This window comes from Ursus americanus, chromosome 2, assembly GCF_024610735.1.
Source record: "Ursus americanus isolate L20-20 chromosome 2, mUrsAme1.1.p, whole genome shotgun sequence".
NCBI classification, from domain to species: domain Eukaryota; kingdom Metazoa; phylum Chordata; class Mammalia; order Carnivora; family Ursidae; genus Ursus; species Ursus americanus.
The window spans coordinates 102,888,251-102,902,423 of NC_142128.1; the positions used below are offsets into that span (position 1 = coordinate 102,888,251).

The 14,173-nt window shown below is 50.3% G+C and overlaps 1 protein-coding gene across 1 annotated transcript in view; it reads right to left on the reverse strand.

Annotated features, from left to right (window-relative positions):
* Positions 1–1,308: 1,308 nt before the first annotated feature.
* Positions 1,309–14,173, reverse strand: part of DRC8 (dynein regulatory complex subunit 8) — a 149,417-nt gene continuing 136,552 nt past the window's right edge. Inside the window, exon 7 of the mRNA XM_087859576.1 lies at positions 1,309–1,444. Coding sequence (XP_087715702.1) covers positions 1,392–1,444 — 53 coding nt within the window. The 3' untranslated portion in view covers positions 1,309–1,391. The remainder of the gene's footprint in view (positions 1,445–14,173) is intronic.

The following is a 14,173-nucleotide window of genomic DNA, read 5'->3' on the forward strand; positions in this document are numbered from 1 at the left end:
GTGTGGCTGGAGTGATAAATGTTTTAACATTATTTTTATTTTGCTTTTAGGCTGGGGAAGAAAAGACCAGTTATTGAAAACAGAGAGGGAGACCAGACAATATGTGCTCAGCCCCTGGACGCTGGGCACCGGATGTGACAGCTGTGAACCACGCCACCACTTACCACAAGCAGTAACCTGCTTTGAGAAGGGATCCGGCCAGCCCATGTGTCACTGTTTATAATTGTGAAGGAAGAAAAACAACCGACACGTGCATCTGTGTGTGTGTGGGGGGGGGGTTAATAACTTACACTGTCCTCAGACCAGGAAATACTATGCAGCCATTAAAAACATTTTCATAAAAGAAGAATTTTATGGAAGTAATAGAAAGACAGTGATGATGTGTTAAATTAAAAACTTTAAGTAGGTACAGTATGATGATAACCCAGTGAAAGTATATAATCAGGAAAAAAAAAAAAGACTAGAATCCAGCATCAAAACATTAAGAGTATAAAATGTCTCTGGGAGTTTCCAATTCTGTTTTCAGAGACAAATATAATATTGTTATTATTATAAGAAAAAGGTTACTAAAATAAGAAAAGAAATCAGAGCAAGTTTTGATTTTTAGGAAAGGGATCACAAGGAGCTAGAGGGTAACGGATGGGGCTGCCCCACAAGCACCCATGGTCACACACGTCCAGGAACGTACACACACACACACACACACACACACACACACACACACACACACACACCCCTTCATGCTTAGCTGAGGCCAGGACAAAAAACCAAACAAAGCCAAGGAGGGAAATGAGTAGAGAATGTCGGTGATTCAATATTTTATAATAAAATAGGTGTTCCAAGCACTTAACCAAAAAAAGAAAAAACTAATCACACTTCATTTATCTATACAACTTCTTAAAATTGGAGTTTGGACTATAAGAGAGGGAACTCAGAGCTCTTTAGAGGTGAGGTGACTTGCCCAAAGACACGGATCCAGCCAAGGGAGGGTGCCCAGGAAAAAACCCAGAGCCTTCTTTGGTGCCCAGCCAGGAGCCAGGAGCCGGGAGCCAGGAACAGAGGTGCCATGCCGGCTGGCAACAAGTAGAAATAAGTCTGTGACAGTCCAGGACATGAGGTAAAACCAAACCATATCTGTTGGATGACTGCTCCGATGAACTGAGGGCAGAGTAGGGCCAACTGTCATTGCATGAGTGCCGGGGAACAATTTTATTTAAAATTTCTAGAACAGCATTCAGCTTACAGTACAACCAGCACAACAAAGGAGTCAGGGGAGGTCAGAGAAGGGTGGAGTACTCTCCTTGGAGGGGGCAGCGAGGGGCCCCTGGGGAAAGAGCCATTGACGGGGCGGGGCAAGATGGAGCAGGGATTAGGAAAATGTAGAACGGACATCAGACAAGGGACAGGGAGGTCACAAGGGCACCATTTTTCCAGATAGGCCCACCTGTTAGGAGGTAAAAAAGCAAAAGGAGATGTTCTAATTTGCTCACCAGAAAATAATCTAATCCCAAGGCGAAAGATGTGAACACATATTTCATCCAAAACAGTGGCAAATAGCCCAATAAGCACATGAAACCATGCTCAACATCATCAGTCATCGTGGAAATGAAAAGCCACAACGAGCTACCACCGGAACAGCTGACATCAAAAAGACACAACAGCGACGATCATGGAGGATATGGAGAAATGGGGGCTCCTGGGCATTGCTGGTGGGAATGTTAGATGGTGTGGCCACTCTGGAAAACATTCTGGCAATTTCTCAGAAAGTTCAATAGGATATTACTGTCCTCCCCATTAATTCTACTCCTAAGAATCCACCCAAGGGAAAAAAACAAAGAGGAAAAAGTGTATGTCCACACAAAAGCTTGCACATAGCAGACTTGCTCATAGCAGTATTACTCATAATGGCCCCAACGTGAAAAGAACCTAAGTGTCAGTGGCTCGTGAGGGAGGGGATGGACAGGCCGAGTGGAGAGACCACACGCTCTAGGACTGCTTCTGTGTGAAATACGCAGACAAGGCAAATGGTGGAGACAGAAAGCAGATCAGCGGTTGCCTGGGCATCAGGGAGGGGCAGGGATTAGCCAGTCTGAGGGATCTCACGGGGTGATGGCGACTACTTTATGGTGATGGCCGCACCAGTATATCTACAAGAACAAAAACAAAAGTGTGGTGTGAACAGGATGACTTTTTCTTATGTATGCACGTATGTATGTACTTATAGCATGTGAGCGGGGTGGGGGGAGAGGGAGAGACAGAATCTCATGACCCTGAGATCATCACCTGACCCAAAATCAAGACTTGGACACTTAACTAAGCCACCCAGGCTAGGTGACTTATATTATATGTAAAATGTATTTCAAGAAAGCTGCTTTTAAAAAAGTGGTGGAAGAGGCAAAAGGGGATAGAAATGAGGAATCCATTCTGGGCCCTCAGCCCTGGGCCAGCTTGGCTTGGAGACTAAATGGAAATGAGGAGGAAGGTGGCGGTGTTGATGCTGGTTTGCAAGCCAGTGAGCAGGACAAGAAAAAAGTGGCAATAGTGTTTCCGACACAAGGCACATGGGCGGAAGGTGGTGTGTTTGATTCCAAAGAGATCCAGCCACAATGACCCTCTGAAGCAGAATCCCCAGAAAGAGGGGTCCCCTGTGTGCCACGTCAGGGGCCCCCGCACGGCAGGCATTTTCACATCAGCCAGAGCAGACCCCAACACTGGGAAGGGCATCAGGAGACACTGGCTGACTGCTGGTGGGAAATGAGGGGTCAGAAACCAAACTGGGAATGTGTGCTTTAAAAAAAAAAAGTTGTGGTATTAGGATCTCAGTAAGGAACCGTCAGAATAAGGTCATGGGGGGGGGGCTGTCTGCACCTAAGCCATGTGAGCACCGGCAGGTGCAGGAGAGCCACTAGCCAGCCACAAGGGGTGATGGGCAGAGAGGCACACACAGCCCAGGGAAGAGCTTCAAAGACCATGGTGGAGGAAGGGGACCCATATGAAGACCCTGTTTGCAGGAGAGAGCAACTTACAGGAGGTGTGGGATTCTAGGAGTTCCTCCAATGAGGACTTAAAATCAAGACCAATGTTTCTAACCAGTGTTGTAGTTGCCGTGCCCTCAATGGACGTCTACCAGCTGTATGCTGCCGGAGCCCTAGGTACCAGCATTGAGGAGCCTCTGGTCCTCTTCTAGACTGCTGACACAGCCACTCCCACATCAACCACACTTTTTGTTGCCTCTGCCTCTGGTTGCACCAGCTGCACAAATTCTGCTCTTGCTTGTCCCCATCACCCAGGATGTCTTCTCAGTGCTGTGCCTTCCCTGCAAAACCATTAGTTCTGAGTTACTCAGGCTTGGGCTCATTTCCAGTTCATGAGTTGGAAATGCAGTTATCCTGGATGGATGGATGGATGGATGGATGGATGGATGGATGGATGGATAGGTAGGTGTATGGGTGAGGGGGTGTATGGGTAGGGGGAATGTATGGGTGGTTGGATGAGTGGATGAATGGATGGGTGAGTGGATGGGTGGGAGGGCTGGTTGGGGACTGGTGGATGGGTAGATAGGTGGATGGGTAGGTGGGTAGCTGGGTGACTGGGTGGGTGAATGGATGGATGAAAGGGTGGGTGGGTAAAGAGATGGGTGGATGGGTGGGTGAATGGATAGATGAATGGATGGATGGGTGGATGGGTGGGTGAGTGGTTGGGTGGGTGAATGGATGGGTAGGTGTATAGGTGAGGGGGTGTGTGGGTGGGTGGATAGATGGGTGGATGGGTGGATGGGTGGGTGGATGGGTGGATGAATGGATGGGTTAGTGGATGGGGGGGCTGGGTGGGGGGCGGTGGATTGGTGGATGTGTGGGTAAGTGGGTGGGTAGATGGGTGGGTGAATGGGTGGGAGAGTGGGTGGAAGGGGGGTTGGTTAGGGGGGCAGTGGCTGGGTGGCTGGGTGGCTGGGTAAGTGGGTGGGTGAATGGATGGGAGACATGACCTTGAACAAAAAGAGAGATCTAGTGAGAGTAACTGGATGACAGACACTCCTGGGTGGGGGGGAGAGTGACAGCTCACACTGTTTCCATAAAAAAGGCTGCAACTGAGATTATGCTGTGATCCTTCTTGTTACTTTTCTAATATATATATATATATTTTTTTTTTTAAATCACAGGATTTAAATTTAAAGCCTCATTTAAAAACAACAACACAGACTAGTGTCAGGGAATTCAGGAGTTATGGTTTCCACAGCAACATTCACGTGGCCACCCAACTACTACTAAATAAATGAGACTAAGCATTTATATTGCCCTTGACATTCAGCCACATGCTAAGCAATCACTTTATTGGTTTATAATTCCTTGCAGCCACCTGTGAAGGAGGCAGCCTTCTCACTCCCACATGAAGAATGAAGAAACCAAGTCCCAGGAGAAGAACGATGTGCCCAGAGAAACCCCAGCCGATGCCTCGCTGGCTAACCTGACTCTCCATGTGACAGCAGGCGGCAGGATAAAATGCCGACAGCCAGGCCCAGAGTGCACGAACAAAAGTGATCATCGTTAAATGCCTACTGTGCGCTAGGTCCTTCCAGCGAGCTTTTCCAAACCCCTGCTACTGAGGACTGAGTCACGAGCAACCAAAGAAGCAATAAGAGAAACCAGAGGCTTCTGTTCCCCGTGGAAGAAATCCCACATAGCTTTGGCTCAACTGGCCTCCATAGAACCAACTTCATTACCGGCCCAGAGCCACAAATGCTGACAAAGAGAAAGAAAAACGCTGTCCAGCGAGAAGGAGGTTCAGAAGAAGGAGGAGGAACACACACCCCGGCGTCAGAGTGCCAAAGCTGTGGGTCGGGTACCAGATTGCCTTTGGAGAGTTTCACTTATTTGGAAGGTGAAGGGAGCCCACGAGAGATGCCAGATATTTATTTTAGCAAAATTTTCCTGTAGCACATCTTACAAATCTCATCTCTCAGATGAACACGGGCATGTGGATTGAAAGCACAACCCAAGGGGCACCTGGGTGGCTCCGTCGGTTGAATGATGGGCTCTTGATTTCAGCTCAGGTCATGATCTCAGGGTCATGAGATAGAGCCCCGCGTCAGGCTCCAAGCTGAGCTTGGCGTCTACTTGAGATTCTCTCTCTCTCCCTCTGCCCCACCCAACCCTCCTCAAAAAAGTACAATCCAAGTCCCAAGCTACAAACTGTGATGCATGGTCCCCAGTCTTCAGACAGGGAGGGAGCCTGGGACCAAGTGTTGGCTCTGGCCTTAGTCATCATCTTAACGAATGATCTTTAAGGAGGAGTAAACAGCAACACATGAAATGCAGAGCCGTGCTAAATTGAGAGGTGTTGCCAACACTCCCGAAGAAAGTGAGAGGATGTGTGAAAGTGCCGAGTCTCAGAAGTGTGAGAAAACAAAAAGCACAAAGCAAGCCAAAGGCATCAAACTTCCAACATCAAGGAGGTGGATTTTGAACTCCAGACTCGGAATGGTTGACAATTAGAAAGCAGTTTTCCCTGAAAGACAAGTGAGAGAAATTTGGCTCAAAATTAAAAATAAACGTTTGCTACAGTAAAACAGGCCCACTTCTTGCAGGAACCTTTTCCCAACGAGTCCAGCTTAGTCATGGCATTCTCTACAGATCCACTGGTACCGTGGGCTTATCTCCCCCCATCCCTCATCACCCAGCGTCAAGCACACAGCTGCATGACAACATCGCCAGGCAGGAGCTGTCCATGGTCTGCTTCCATTTGTCCTTTTCCCCAGCAAGCCTAGAGTTCTCCAGGCACGATGCAATGCTGGGGTGCAAGATGGTTGCTAAGACCATCCAACTTAAGATCTGAGACAGGCATTTAAGAGTTCAAAATTATGGGCACAATACCCGCTGTGAGCTCCTCGAGGCCAGTGGCCACGTCCTTAATGTGTATGTCCCTAACACTCAGGACAGCTCCGGGTGTGGCTCCTAATACACGTTATGGTGGAAGTGAATGTGTATTGGTATTTGAGTGCTTTGCTTTTCCTGCAAAATAGCTCTCTTCAAACATGACGTCAGAGGCCGCATTGTGTTCTGAATGCCTTATAGCCCAAAAGAGGAACGTAGTGTATGACCAAAAGTAATCAAAGAATCTAAGAGAAATCACTTAACAGTGAAGACCGAAGCAACCAGAATATGTATAAAGTCTAAAAATAACTATGGTGAAACAAGATGGTTTTCAGTGAGTCCATTTCAAGGGGTGAGAACAAAGACAGGAACACATACTCGTTCGAGGAGATTAAAATTAAAAGTGATGGATTTAAAGTTAAGAAAGTGTAGGCAAGCTTTCAAGGTAAAGTCTAGCAAAATCTAGCAGACTGTGTAGCTGTCCCCTTCGCTGATGAATTTTAAATGACACCTGGATGATCTTCTAGTCCAGTGTTCAATTCTACGTCTGCGTAGGACATCACTCTGTAACAGCTGCATTTTCAGAGTAATTTAGAGTGAGCGAGCAGAACCCCCTCCCATTAGTCTTCGATGGGGAAGCTTAACAGAGTTGTTTCATTTACACTGATGAGGTGCCCAAAACACAAGGAGGCTGAATGATATGCCCAACACCAAAAAAGAAGCTAAAGTGGCACGGAGAGGATTAGAATTCCAAATCACAAATCATGTTTTTCTCTACTTACCTCTTTCTTTGCTGAAGTGACCACGGGACGATGCTATTCCAAGACTCCTTGAGCCCATGGGACACGCTCCTTGAGCCCTACCCCTGGCTGGTATTTTCCGGCTCCCGAGCATTACTTTCAGGTAGTCTTTCTTTCTTTCTTATTAGCAAATTCACCTAGACTTACAAACCCCTCTCCTCCTCGTGCGCCTTCACGTAGCTGTGGTCCCCGGGACGGGTGTTTACATTCTGTGCAGGAAAGTATAATCTAAGGGTTAAAAACCCAAACTCCAACATCAAATTCTAGCTTTGCAACCTTGGACAAGTTACGCAGCCTCCATTTCCTCTTTTCCCACCTATAAGATGAGGGTAAATAGTAATGCCTACCTCACAAGGGCTAAATTCAGTAATTTATATGAGGGGCTTAGTGCAGTGCAGACATAGATAGCTCCATAAATTCTAGCTTAGAATCATTACCTTCTGAAAATCTGAGGCAGAACATTCCTACCACAGGGGACAACAAAGCCTGATAGACTGCAATCTGTGAAATAACTCTTTCACTAAAGAGAATGAAGGAGGAAGAGCAAAGAGGGTAGACACTCCCTGCCGTCAATGGGATGTCAGCTCTGTTCTCTACTCGTATATTCCCCCTTAATGGCAGGGGCTGGAAGCCTGGGAACTACATTTCCCAGAATACCAACCGATTGCACCAACCAGAGCACTCAAGTGTCCTCTAGAAGATGGAGGAGATACAAGCCATTGTGTGGCTCCCCCTTCAGGAGCAGACAAACATGGTGACAGGACTTTCATGAGGGCCTCCTTTCCCAGGAAATTCATGCCTTGTGACACTGGCAATGGGTCCTACGGGCTCCGAAACCTCCTGTTTCTCTGTCGGCTAGTGTGGGCCAACGACTGATGGCTCTCCCTTCCCTTGGCACCCCAACCCTTCCAGCAATTTTGTAAGACCATCATTCCTCGAGATGAGTGGATTCTGTTCCCGATTGATTCACTGCCTACAAAGTGAGAAGTCTCAACACACTCATAATTATTTACTATTTATTTATTCATTCCACGCTTAGGACAAGCAAGGCACCCCTCTGGGTATTAGGGACATGAGAGCAAACCAAACAGAAGACGACCCGCCCTCCTGGAACTTACATTTTAGTGGGGGCGACCAAGTGGGAGTCAATGAACAAATATGGCGGGGTTGGTAAGAGCGGGCGAGCAGGATAGATGGTGTGGGGAGGGGCAGGGGCATTATTATCTTATAGGGTAGTTGGGGAAGGCTCCTCGCTACTGTGAAATCTGAGCTAAAACCTGAAGGAAGCGAGGCAGCAAGGCATGTGGCTCTGGGAAGAGCACTTCGGGTGCGGGAAAGGCAGGAACAAAGACCCCGACACAGGAGTGTGCTGGCCTGTTTGGGGAGCCCACGTCAAAAAGTCACGTGGTTGCAGAGGACAAGAATAGTACGAGGCGGCCTCAGGTGGCCACCAGCAGGGCCGTGTGGGCCACGTAAAGCTTCAGCTTTTACTCCAAGTGAGATAAAGAGCCACTTAGAGGTTTTTGAGCAGATGACACTTGGAATAGAGAGATGGGGGCCAGGGCAGAAGCAGAGACCAGGTAGATGCCATTACAAAAATGCACAGGAGAGATGAAAGCAGCCTGGCCCAGGCTGGTGACCATGGACGTGGTCTTTGCTGGCCATGTTCTGGGCTCCCTTGGAATCTATATGTAGGTCTATATTTTTTAATCACAGTAAAACACCCATAACATAAGACTTAGCAGCTTAGCCATGTTTAAGTGCACCGTTCAGTGGTATTAAGTACATTCACACTGTTGTGCAACCATGGTTACCTTCCATCTCTAGGACCTTTCACCTTCCCAAAATGGAACTCTGACCCCATTGAACACCACGTCCCCAGTTCCCCTCCCCCTGCCCCTGGCAGACCACCATTCTTCTTTCTGTCTCTGTGGCTTTCACTCCTTCAGGTCCCTCCTATAAGCGGCATTTGTCCTTCTGTGACTGCTATTTCACTCAGCACAATGTCCCCAAGAGTCAGCCCTGTTGGCGGGCCACATCTAGAAGGTATGATTTGGCGGGCTGGCGGGCTGGCGGGCTGGGGAGGAGCTCGTGCGTCCCTATGGGACTCTGCGTCTGGTCTCACCCACTCCAGTCTTACAAGGAGCTGCACAGAATCACCTCCTGCCCAGAGATGGAAAGGTTCCCACTGTCCAGGACCTCAGACCCTGGGCCAGAGGGGTGCTCCCTTTGGAGGAGCTCTTTCCAACTATATCCGCCCCTGGAGACTCTCAAACTGCCCTCCTGAGAAGGATGCGTCTGCACAATAGACTCCTTTGTGTGGCCTTGGAGACCCTCCGTGAGCTGGCCCCACTTGAGCTCTCTATGTCCTCCAACGGACTCTAACGTCCCACCAAACTGAACCACGGACTATTCCACACACACACTATGATGTCTTCAGTCAAACCTGTTTTTGTCTTTGCCCAGAACGACCTTCCTTCCATGACCACGTATTCAGTCCTCCCCTCCTCCAGTGCCCAGCCCCAGTGCCACCTCCTCCAGGAAGCCCTTCCCTGATCCCTCCAACGGGATGCCCTGTCTTCTTCCCCAAATCCCATGGCTGTCCCATGTGGGCTCCTGGGAGAAGGTCTTTCTCTCCTATCAGACCAGGAACTCTCCCAGGACACCGTTCAGCCACGTTCCGATTGGTTCCCCTCACAGGACCTGACCTCTGTCTTTTAGGGTTCAGAGTATGTTCGATCGATGAACAGATGGGATAATCACTTATTTGAATCAAATACTCAACTAGAAAATCACTCAGCACAGGGATTCCTGAAAATGCCACCATTGTATTTGTTTCTTTGCAACGTGCCTGCCACACATCTTCCCCCCCAGAACCCAGTGAGATCACAGGGAAACTTCCTAACTTCCATCGTAGACTTGTACTCACCGTCAGGCTCTCAATTGTCCTGTTTTTTCTCAGTCATACTCCAGATTTTTAATATATTCTATGGACCCATTCATTTGATTTATTTATTTTTTGCAGAGACAAAAAACAAAACAAAACAAAAGAGAACTTTAAATTTGGGGCAATACTCCTGAGAAAGTCTCCCTCTAGAGAGCGCTCTGTATCTAAGTCAAAACCGTGTAATTAATTATAGTGGGGTGAACTGTGCACCCAAAGAGACATGTGCAAGTTGTGATGTGCCCCCGTCTACGCACGTGACCCGATTCAGAAATAAAGTATTTGCAGATGTAATTAAGTTAAGGATCTGGAGATGAGACCATCTTGGCCTTGGAGGGAGCCCTGAATCCAATGACAGGTGTCCTTAGAAGAGAAGGAGCGATCTGAGACCCACACGCACCACGAAACGTGGGGGACAAGCCCTCGGAAGGCAGGGGCAGAGACTGGAGAGGTGCTGCCACAAGCTAAGGAGCTCCTGGGGCCACCGGATGCTGGAAGAGGCAGGCAGGTGCCTCCTAGAGCCTTTGGAGGAAGCATGGCCCTGGCAACACCTTGGTTTGGACAGCAGGTCTCCGGAACTGTGAGAGAATACACCTCTGCTATTTCCAGCACCAGGCGTGTGGCGATCTGTTATGGCACCCCAGGAAGCTAACACTAATTCATGGTGTCAGTCCACAAAACGACACCAAACCCAGGTCTTCAACCAGCCTCCTCTCTTCCTGAGAGGCCCTATACGTGCATGCACGCACACACGCACACACACACGCCCCTACCATATACACCACACACGCCACACACACATGTGTGTATAGCCCTATCCCCTCCCCACCTGCCTTTTAAATCTTTTCCTTTCGTCTCGGCTCACTTGACCTCCTGTTTCGTGGTCCCTGTCCCCATGCGGGCCGCCATAACCAACCACCTCACCCAGGGGGGCTTAAATAGCAAAGGTTTCTTTCTCAGGGTCTGGAAGCTGGAGGTCCCACACTGGGGCGACAGTGCGGCCAGCTTCTGGGGAGACCCTCTTCCTGGTTGCAGAGGGCCAGCTTCTCCTTGCGTCCTCACAGGGTGCGTCTTCCTGTCAGGGCCCCGCTGTGTCTGAGGGCGCCACCTGGTGACCACTCGCCTCCGGAAGGCCCTGCCTCCTTGCGCCTTCACCCGGGCATTCGGTTCCAACCTATGAACTGGCAGGGACACCGACCTTCAGCCCAGGGCAGTTCCCTTTCTCTTTTCTTTCTGGTTCTTTCTGGTTCGGGGGTGGTGTCACTATGCCCAACCTCCCTTTCTGGGACCGCTGGACCACCGCCCCGGGAGCTCCCATGATGAATGCCGGGTGTACCACACACTTGCCTGTGAGAGCCAAAGCCTCTCATTTGGAGCAAAAGCCACAGAAATCAAGCACAGAGCTCCCCATCTTGTCACTAGAGTCTTGGCGCCCATCCACCCCATGCAGCTCCCCCCATCCTTTCTCTCCTGAGACCAAGTGATGGCAGCCATCTTCCACATGCATTTCTGTGGGTCTTCTGAGAATTCTAGGTTTCCAAAGTAGACAAGCCATGCGGTCTTTCTCAAGCCTGGGTGGTGCAGGGGGTGACGTGCTGAGGAGGTTACGGGGTGGCAGGGATGGGTGGGGAGGTGTCACCCTGTTCTCCCTACGGAACCCCAGCAGAAGGGAGTCAGTAGAGGGCTTAGAACCTGGGAGAAAGAAGAGCTTTCAAGTTACCTCCTTCACTCTCACACCCCAGGAGCCTGTGTTGTTCCTCCCCTTCCCGGGCTCTGGTTTTCTCTCCCTGAGCCAGAGAAGAGCTTAGGGAAGGAAGAGTAAAATGTGCTAGCAGTGCAGGTAGGATGTCATGAAACCAGGGGTCCCCGGGAGCAGATCGCCCCCCGGCCAGCCGCACGGCCACAGCAGGGCTCTCTTTGCCCTCACCCCCACAAAACACCATTAGAAATCACCACGCTCGTATGTATGTGTGTGGTGTGGGGTGTGTGGTGTGTGTGTGGTGTGTGTGTGCGTATGGTAGGGGGTGTGAGGGGTGTGGCGTGTGTGGTATATGTGTGGGGGTGTGGGATGTGTGTGTGTATGTGTGTTGGAGCTGGTGTGTGGGAGTGTGTGTGGCGTGTGTGCTGTGGGGAGTTCTGGGGGTTTGGTGTGTGGTGGGGGGTGGGGGGCTGGTGTGTGGAGTGTGGGCTGGTGTGCAGTGGTGTGGTAGGGGGGCTGCGGGGGGGTGTGCACAAATGCCCACTTTTTTTGTCCTTTATGTTTTCATTATGGAAGAAACTCCCTCCCTCCCCCATCCAACAGGGTGCCAGGCACAGAATACCCAAAGGCGTCTCTTTAGAGCCCCGGGCCGCACCCCTGCACTGCCCACCCGCGCCCCCCCCTCCAGGACAGCCATTCGGAACGTCTTGAGGTGTCTGCCTCCATTTTTCTAAATGTGCGGATGCTGCTATTTCTGCCGTTTCTTGATTTACCCTTTTCGGGGATCCGCTCTTTACCACGTGGTGACTCATGAAGTGTCAGCTCCTATCACCTCCCGGTTGCTGGATCCCTCCTCGCAGCAATGCCATAAATAGAAACGGGCCCTCCCAATAGTGTGCTCCCACCTGCAGCCCAGCACCGTGCACCCCGGCCTGGCTGGCCAGCCCCTGCTGCAGACAGCCGTCCGCTCAGCTGGGCACCCCTCGCTCCCTGCCTCCCTGGAGGCTCCCTCCCCGTCCCCTCCCAGCACCCGGGGCCAGCCCTCAGTCCTCACGTCTGTCTGCTCCCCCCCCGCCCCCCCGTCCATGCACGTATCCGGGCTCGAGGCTCGGACTGGTGTCCATTTCCTGAGGGCTGCCAGACTCCCTGACTCCCCCAGGCCCCCTAGCCCTTCGGTTCAGCTCTCTTTTCGACATCTCCACTTAGATGGCCGATGGACATCTCGAACTTGGCACATCCCCCACCAACTCGGGCTGATCATGGGGACAGACACTCCCCTGCGGCCTTGGTCGTGTCTGCCGAGGGCACGTCCCTCACCAGGCTGCACGGGACAAAACCCCGGGGCGGGGGCAGCTGGGGTGCAGGCGAAGACAGCCAGTGAGAAATCCACCCCCCTCAGTAGCTGTGCTGAAGCACCACGGAATGTAATTCACCAAAGAAGAAACGAAGCTGACACACGTTACAGCGGGGGTGGACCTTGAACACATCCGCGAAGTAAAAGAAGCCAGAGGCAGAGGCCACATACGGTAGGGTTCCGTTTGCCCGAAGCCTGCGGAGAAGGCAAATCCATCAGGGCAGAAAGCAGACGACTGGTTACAGGGGGAGGGGAGGGGCACGGGGGGCGCTAACGGGCACGGGCTCTTTCCGAGAGGATGACAATGTCAGGTCATCAGAACAACAACTCCATGAATATGCTAAGAGCCACTGATTCGTACACCTCATAAGGGCGAAGTCTAGGGCACGTGAACGACATCTGCAAAGCTGGTTTTCTAATGGGCTGATACTGACCTGGGGTCACGTGCCCCCGAGTAACTCACTCTCACCACGCCAACCCATGACTAGGGATAGAAACACTGCTTCCTGGCCGTACATCTGGGCCAGGGAAAGTTCCAGAACTACCATCAGCCATCTTGAGAACATGAGGGAAGAGCTTGTCTGAAGGTGGGGTCAACCCAAAGAAACAGGAGCAAGCCTTAGGTGCTCATGGTGACCTGCGCGCCCTGGGCGGGGCGGAGTCTGAGCTAGGTCAACTCTGGGACTGCTCTGGATACAAGCCAATTAATTCCTCTTTAGGGGAACAACAAAGATCCCATCTTGAGTCAGGCATTCCTACTGAAGAGTATATACACTGTGCAAAATTGCACTTCACTATTTCCTTTTTATGTTACTTGTTTCTTCGCTAGACATTTATAAAAAGGGGCATAAAGCTTCCTGAAAACTCTACTTAACGAAACATTGGTATGGGTTTCATGGCTATAAAACAATCTAGAAAGTTTTCGAAATGAAGGAAAAATGTCGGCAAAATTCATTTTGATTTGTATTTCCCTTAATATTTAGAAAACAGAGTCTGTGCGGGATAAACCCAGAGTAGCCGGATTGACATCATACCTATCAACGCGTGCACCATCCGGTTTTTGCAGAAGGCCGGGCAGCGCACCAGCTCAGGTTTAGTGGGCTGCAAATCAAGTGAGCCAAGCCTGACATTGCCCTTAACTTACCTACCCAACCGCGTCGCTCCCCACTGTGTGTGTATCAGCCACTAGGCAACTTCTCCTCTGAGAAACCAGCTCAGAACCCTTCCACGCATTGTACTAGGTGACAGGTGTCTCTGTATCTAAAATGGAACTTATAGCAGTTGCTGGAAATGTCACAATCACCACTTGGGTACACAAGAGAAAGCCCCCAGCCCCCAAAATGCTTGAAACATGTTGAAAATAAACGGATGAGCCAAAACCTAGCAGGCAAATGAAAATAACGACAAAGCTGGGGTCTAGTTACCTATAGACCAGAACATCCACTGCAAAAGAATTCAGATTTACTGAAGGAATGGAAAAGAAGTCAATCCTGCTTAAAAGGGGAC